Source organism: Salvelinus fontinalis, unplaced genomic scaffold (genome assembly GCF_029448725.1).
Source record: "Salvelinus fontinalis isolate EN_2023a unplaced genomic scaffold, ASM2944872v1 scaffold_1130, whole genome shotgun sequence".
Classification (NCBI taxonomy): Eukaryota; Metazoa; Chordata; class Actinopteri; order Salmoniformes; family Salmonidae; genus Salvelinus; species Salvelinus fontinalis.
The window spans coordinates 1-8,077 of record NW_026601339.1 but is presented as its reverse complement, the minus strand read 5'-3'; the positions used below and the strand labels follow the sequence as shown (position 1 = coordinate 8,077).

The 8,077-nt window shown below is 43.7% G+C and overlaps 1 protein-coding gene across 1 annotated transcript; it reads right to left on the bottom strand.

Annotated features, from left to right (window-relative positions):
• Positions 1–2,548: 2,548 nt before the first annotated feature.
• On the bottom strand, positions 2,549–5,004 carry LOC129848719 (plasminogen-like). Its single transcript, XM_055915820.1, has 8 exons — positions 4,793–5,004; positions 4,456–4,549; positions 4,173–4,314; positions 3,970–4,044; positions 3,612–3,752; positions 3,414–3,520; positions 3,118–3,263; positions 2,549–2,967 (listed from the first exon to the last, which is right to left on the bottom strand). The coding sequence occupies exons 1-8, from the start codon at positions 4,895–4,897 to the stop codon at positions 2,803–2,805; spliced, it is 975 nt and encodes a 324-aa protein (XP_055771795.1). The 5' UTR covers positions 4,898–5,004; the 3' UTR covers positions 2,549–2,802.
• Between the last annotated feature and the right edge of the window lie 3,073 nt (positions 5,005–8,077).

Here is an 8,077-nt window from a genome sequence, read left to right as displayed (position 1 = left end):
TGGAGGGCAAGTTGGTTAGGATGATGTCTATGAGGGTACCCGTGTTTACGGAATTGGGGTGATACCTGGTAGGTTCATTGATAATTTGTGTGAGATTGAGGGCATCAAGCTTAGATTGTAGGATGGCTGGGGTGTTAAGCATGTTCCAATTTAGGTCGCCTAGCAGCACAAGCTCTGAAGATAGATGGGGGGCAATCAGTTCACATATGGTGTCCAGAGCACAGCTGGGGGCAGAGGGTGGTCTATAGCAGGCGGCAACAGTGAGAGACTTGTTTTTAGAGAGGTGGATTTTTAAAAGTAGAAGTTCAAATTGTTTGGGAACAGACCTGGATAGTAAAACAGAACTCTGCAGGCAATCCTTGCAGTAGATTGCAACACCGCCCCCTTTGGCCGTTCTATCTTGTCTGAAAATCTTGTAGTTAGGGATGAAAATGTCAGAATATTTGGTGGTCTTCCTAAGCCAGGATTCAGACACGGCTAAAACATCTGGGTTGGCAGAGTGTGCTAAAGCAGTGAACAAAACAAACTTAGGGAGGAGGCTTCTAATGTTAACATGCATGAAACCAAGGCTATTACGGTTACAGAAGTCATCAAAAGAGAGCGCCTGGGGAATAGGAGTGGAGCTAGGTACTGCAGGGCCTGGATTCACCTCTACATCACCAGAGGAACAGAGGAGGAGTAGGATAAGGGTACGGCTAAAAGCTATGAGAATTGGTCGTCTAGAACGTCTAGAACAGAGAGTAAAAGGACGTTTCTGGGGGCGATAAAATAGCTTCAAGGAATAATGTACAGACAAAGGTATGGTAGGATGTGAATACAGTGGAGGTAAACCTAGGTAATGAGTGATGATGAGAGAGATATTGTCTCTAGAAACATCATTGAAACCAGGTGATGTCATCGCATATGTGGGTGGTGGAACTGAAAGGTTGGATATATAGTGAGCAGGGCTAGAGGCTCTACAGTGAAATAAGCCAATAAACACTAACCAGAACAGCAATGGACAAGGCATATTTACATTAAGGAGAGGCATGCTTAATCGAGTGATCATAAGGGTCCAGTGAGTAGAGGTTGGTTGGGGTCACGGCGATCCAGACAGCTGGCCGGGTAGCTGGCTATCGGTAGCAAGATAACATAGGATGGAGGTCTGTTTTTTTTTTTTTTTTTTTTTTGTCACCTCGTTCGTTTCCGTCGGTAGATTACTGGGGTTCCGTGTGGTAGAGGGGATCGATCCAATTGGCAAAATAGATATAGTGACCCAAGAAAAAAAAAAAGAAAAAAAATTGTCCGGTATACTTATTTAGATAGCAGCCGATAAGACAGCTAATAATTAGCAGATGGGTATTCAGAAACGTCGCAATGGAAAAGCCTGTTGAAACCACCTCGGACAATTACGTCGGCAGACCAGTCGTGATGGATCGGCGGGGCTCCGTGTCGGCAATAAAGGGTCCAGTCCAATTGGCAAAAGAGGTATTGTAGCCCAAGAATTCGCTCTCTAACAGGTTACTTCTGGGTCATGGGTCAAGACATTTGTGGCCCGCATAGGCTGGTTGGGCATCACCATGGCTTTTGAGATGGTGATGTTTGTGAACAGTGAATTATACCACACCGCTGTCAGGTAAGTGTAACCAGGGGGACATACAAAACGAAGAGGTAGCATCTCAAAATGGAGAACTAATAACTAAGATAGGACAAAATGTATGGAAATTGCTTGGAAATACTACAATTGTTTCTTTCTTCAGGAACCTCGTTGTGTCAGTGTGCTCCACTGTGTGACATCGGAGGCATCGTGGCCCTGTTCCTTCTCTACAGACTGGCTGCCATCTGGCTGGAGCTGCCACTCATCATCTTCGGTACATGATTAAAACACGAATTAACCTGTTATAAGATGCTTATACACCTGAGTCGATTGCTGGGTGAAACTCAATGTGTTCATATGTTGTGTTGTACGTACCACATAGGGGCGATAGCGTTCATAGCTGGAGGCCAGAGGTGTTCCACTTCCTGAGACCATTGATGACATTGAGTTCCCAAACAGGTGAGAGTATTTCAACATTGTTCAAACTAAACTAAGTTGCATTGTAGAAAGTTATATGGGGAATATTAATGAATTTACATATTCCATTGGTGATCAGAAACAAAAAAAAACACCTGAAGAGTCAACAGCTGACAAATCTCTTGCCCACTAACATGACAACCAACACAGAATCCACAATCATCTGATTGGTCTTCCTCCTATACCGTATTTATGAATCTATGTAGCATAGCCTATATCCCACAATATGTTTGTTGCATTTGTTGTTTCCAAAAACATGATGTGAATCCTATTGTTTTGTTGTTGCGATATTGGTATTTAAATATATGTATCACTATACATACCGGACAATCTCCTCATTAAAGTATGTGTTTTGAGAGAAACTTTTCTCATTCTTAAATTGCAACTGTTTCAAGTTATCCCAAATGTTAATATACCCCAGTTTTGTTAAAGTTATATACTTTTATTTTTGACTGACCTGACATAACTTAATAAAGATGTTTCCCATTCAAGATCCCAATTGCACACAATGTCAGCTGTTTTATTTAATTTTTTTAACATGTGGCCGAACACCATTGCTGTCTTCCAGGCTAGAACATATTTGCATTGCTTAACAATTGAATTATTTTGTTTTCTTAACAAAAATAATGATCCTTGCAATTTCTGACAAAATCACTTACCACAAGTATTTAATTTGTACTTTCAATTCTTAACAAAACTAGATTTGTGGCTCAAATTACACATTTCCTCAGATTATGGAGAGTAGGGTGTTAAGAATGAATCTTCATCTGACTGTTAATCCAATCCGTAAACTTTGATACTCTGGCGTACACCCCTGGCTTCAAGGCGTTGGCACAGCCCAGACCCCAGGATGTCACTCCCTGGAGGACAAAGCTGTTCTGGGCATGACACACCAGAGGGCCACCACTGTCACCCTGGAAGAGGTCAAAAACATAATCACCACCATTATCATCATCACTCTAAAACAGTTACGTTTAAAATCACTGTGGAAACTGCAGTTTACAACCAACCACACAGTCCTCACTGATATTGAATGACTACTAGTTGTTGCTGAGCATGTATACCTGACAGCTGTCTGTTCCCCCTTCAATGTTCCCAGCACACATCTCATGGTCCTTGACTCTGTTGTTCAGGTAGGCAGGACGATTACACACTTTATTTTCTATAACAGGGAAGCCCGTCTCCTTGAGGATCCCATCTCCACCAGTTCCTACAAACACAAAGATCAATGTTTCATGTCAGAAAATAATTGCTACATTTGCAACAACAAAGTAATGGAGTCCTGAACAGAAGAATTACTTAATTCTGTCTAATGTTATGAGAAATCACAAGGGTAAAAAAACATGCATGACTCTTGAACCTTGTGTCTCTCCCCATCCTGTCACATAGCACTCTGTTCCAGGTGGTACCACGTAATCCTTCTCGGGTAAGCATGCTGGTAAAACCTTGTCATTTATGAGTGCAGGGCTGCAACCAATCACAGAAGTGTTTTTACAGCCTCTGACTTCCAAACAGCAAGACAAATGTGATACACTTGATATAGTTTTTCTGGCCTCACGTTTCTAGCTTCAGCAGTGCAATGTCTGTCCTGTCAGGTCCCAGGATCAGTTTCTCCAGATTACGCTCCTGCTTGGTCGCTTCATTTCCTCTCTCTGTGTGGGTTCCCATAAACACCTTGTAGGCAGATGGCCTCTTTGATCTGATACGCACAAACATAGAAAGACAAACTTTTATTTAATCCATAATTAGGGCCTCACAGTAAACATTACTAAAAAGTAATGCTCTTCTTCTGTTGTGTAAGAGGCTATCACTCAGCCACTACTACACAGTATATGTACAGCTGCTCTTCTTGTTGGTATACATTTATTGAGTAATAAACCTCAAGACAACTGAGTTAATACGGGCTGTTCTCTCACCTCTCCAGGCAGTGGGCAGCGGTGAGGACCCATTGAGGGGCGATCAGAGTTCCCCCACAGAAATGAACACCAGTGCTTTAGGAGGACAGACAGAAGAGTGAAGAAGTTAGTTCTCCAAGAGATATATTGTTTTATCTGTCTGGATGGAAATATCAATGCATTAATACAATTCATGAAAGGGAATGGGATGCTATCCTCCATACTTGGTCCTCAGGCTGATCTGCCAGGGCCATGAGTGGGGTTCTGTCACACAGCCTCCAACGATGCGATACAATTTGATTTGATTTGATTTGCGACCAAAACACCTCTTGGGTTTTGTAACCGGCTGCCCACATTTCAAGCCAGCTGAAGAGCAAAAAGAGAGTTTTATTTGTGCATTCTACCATGTAGACAGTAACCAAATTGATCTGGATGTAACACGTTTGTTTCAGCACAGCCATATGTATAATGATTAACAGAAACTGTATCTCAATGTAGGCCACATACCGCATTCTGGGATTTGGCAGTAGTCCCATTTTTTGCTTCTGTCTGTGGTGTAGCACCATGGTCCATTCACGTCATTGTCAGGGTTTCTGCAATTCTAACAGTGAAAAAAGACGCTGAATTAATTGAAGTACATCTTCCTAAATGTCTCCTCTATCATATGCAGTACTTCCACAGTATTGTTTGACATTATTTAAAGGCCCAATGCAGCTGTTCTTATCTCAATATCAAATAATTTCTGGGTAACAATTAAGTACCTTACTGTGATTGTATTCAATTAAAATGGTCAAAAAGGGCCTTTAAATACAGTACATCTAGCAAGAAAATGCCATGGACTTACGTTGGACTCCAGGCCTTTGTCAGGGTGGGATTCAGGGTTGAAACTGGCATGCTGATGGGGGCTTTGGGAGCTCCACCTCTGACATGTGACACCCAACATGGTCATAGAAGCAGGACCCCTGTATGTCCCCCCATTGCCCACCTTGCAATCTGAACGTCAACAGAAAACGATATCAGTATATAATATAATCAATTGCTCCCCTGAACATTGACAATGTAGGATGAATATATTAAAGAGGGATGTGTCTGATTTTATCAAAACTTGTCACACCTGTCAATTAACTGGTAAACCTAATAAAGCTATTAAGCCGGTACCATTGTTTCCTATTCCTGTACTCAGCCAACCTTTTGAGTATCTGATTATTGACTGTGTGGGTCCTCTGCCTCGTTCTAAAAAGGGTAGTAGTTACCTGTTCACTGTGATGTGTCAGACCACTAGGTTTCCTGCTGCCTATCCTCTCCGATCTATCACGACTAAGTCTGTGTTAAAAGCTTTGACTCAGTTTCTCTCAATGTTTGGAATCCCTAAGGTCATTCAGAGTGATCAAGGATCTAATTTCACCTCTAATCTGTTTGGTCAGGTTCTTCAACAGCTCCATATTAAACACAATTTGTCTAGCGCCTATCACGCACAAAGTCAAGGAGCACTGGAACGTTTCCATCAAACACTTAAGTCTTTGTTGAGAGCTTATTGTACTGAGATGGATAATGATTGGGAGGAAGGGTTGCCTTGGTTACTGTTAGCCGCTAGGGAGGTTTCACAGGAGAGCATGGGTTTCAGTCCAAATGACCTTGTGTTTGGACATAGGGTGTTCTCCAGGATGACTGGAAGTCTCCCGAGCCTCTTCAGTCCCTGTTATCGTATGTGTGTGATTTCCGGCGACGCCTGTACGCCGCTGGTGAAATGGCTAAAGAGAATTTATTATCTTCACAGGAGAGGATGAAGGGTATATTTGATCGCCGAACTGAGCCTCGTCAGTTTAGTGCGGGTGACCAGGTTCTTGCTCTGCTGCCAATTGTGGGTTCTCCTTTTCAAGCCAAGTTTCAAGGTCCATATACAGTGGTGCGCCAGTACACTGAGCAAAATTACCTAGTTGCCACTCCAGAACGGAGAAAAGCACACCAGCTGTGCCATGTAAATTTGTTAAAACCCTATTATGCACGTTCCTCTGAGACTGAACAGTGGGAGTCTACAGAGGACGGTAAACCTGTTCTTTTGGCTGATACCGTTGTTTTCTTTGGTTCTTGTCATGCTAGATCTGTGCATGAGGAGGAAGATGTGCCTGGTCCTGACGATTGTATATTGCAGGGTAGATTGTCTAAAATATCCATTGTCTCTGAATTTTTCAGTCTTCTCACTCACCTACCTGTTGATGGGAGGAAAGAGATGGTTGGTCTGATTCGGAGATTTCCAGGTCTATTTTCTGATACACCTACACGTACAAACTTAATAGAACATGATATTGACGTTGGAGATGCTGACCCCATTCGTCAGCGGTTCTATAGAGTTTCTTTAGAGAAACTGCGTTGTCTGGATGCTGAGGTCAGATACATGCTAGAGAGTAAGATAGCAGAGCCTTCTTTCTCCAGTTGGGCTTCTCCCTGTATCTTGGTCAGTAAACCGGATGGAACAAACCGATTTTGTACGGACTACCGTAAGGTAAACAGTGTCACAAAGCCAGATTCATTTCCTCTTCCTCGGATGGAGGACTGCGTTGATCAAGTCGGAGCAGCTAGGTTTGTGAGCAAATTTGACCTGTTAAAAGGCTATTGGCAGGTGCCACTGACGACTAGGGCACGTGAAATCTCTGCCTTTATTACACCCTTTGGACTGTACTCGTATTTGGTTATGAGTTTCGGTCTGCGTAATGCACCTGCCACTTTTCAGCGACTTATGAACAGGGTTGTTGCCGGTTTGACCGGGTGCGCTGTTTATTTGGATGATGTAGTGATATATGCAGATACTTGGGAAGAACATCTGTCCCGTATTCAAGCCTTGTTCGAACGTCTGGCTGCGGGTCGCCTCACGATCAATCTGGCTAAATGTGAGTTTGCTCAGGCGACCGTTACATACCTTGGAAAGGTGGTTGGGCAGGGTGAGGTGCGGCCTGTTCGGGCTAAAGTGGTAGCTATTGATGCTTTTCCACCACCAACTACTAAAAAGGAACTGATGCGTTTCTTGACAGATATGCTGAAAGCTAAGGCTGTTTACGTTTGGTCTACTCGTTGTCAACACGCTTTTGAAGATGCAAAGAGGTTGCTTACCTCAACTCCGGTGCTGGCTGCTCCTCGTGTGGATTTGTCATTTACCTTGCAGGTGGATGCTAGTCAGGTGGGAGCAGGTGCAGTTTTGCTGCAAGCAGATGTGTCTGGGGTTGAGAGGCCTGTTAGTTTCTTTTCCAAAAAGTTTAACGATTATCAGTTGAACTATTCGGTTATTGAAAAAGAAGCGCTAGCACTCATCTGGACGCTACAACACTTCGAAGTGTATGTCGGGTCGGGGGTAGTACCTATTGTGGTCGCACCGACCATAACCCTCTCACTTTTTTGAGGTCCATGATGTGTCCGAACCAGAGGATAATGAGATGGTGCTTATTTTTACAATCATTCCATCTCGATGTGCGGCACATCCGGGGGACTGAAAACGTGATTGCTGATGCGCTCTCTCGTGCGCCCTGTTCCTAAATGGTTACGTGACTGACCATTGTTTCGTATTGTCATGTTCTCTCTGTCCTGTCTGTTCCCTCATGGTCTTTTCTTCTTTCCTCTTAAATGTTGCTTCCTGTGCGACGGTTGCTGAGGTCTGGGGAGGAGGTTGGCTGGGGCAAGGCTGGTATGTTGTTCCGGGGTCCTTGTTGGTCCCCGGTTTTATGGGGGGGGGATGTGACGACCCTCCCACTCTGTCTGCCGTATTCTCTCTTTGTTCTTGTTTCCTTATTAGGATGCCGGTGGGCGGAGTTGGGAGGGTCGTCAGGTACATGGGAAACACCTGGGCCCTGTGTCTGGGCCCCACTTCCCCATTCATGGAGGAGATTCTCTCCATTCAGACACAGACAGATTTTGGTTGTGGCCTGGTTGTGGTTATTTGGTTGTTTGTGTTGGCACCCTTCAACACCCCTACTTATCACATGTATACACGCAAACACTCCTACACTACTGACTACTGACTACACACACACCATTGTTAATTGTATTTACTTTACCTTAGTTAATAAATATAGTTTGTTATTCCTTATCTCCATGTGGTCTCCCTTTTGTTACGGGCTATGAGCCGGTTCGTGACAGC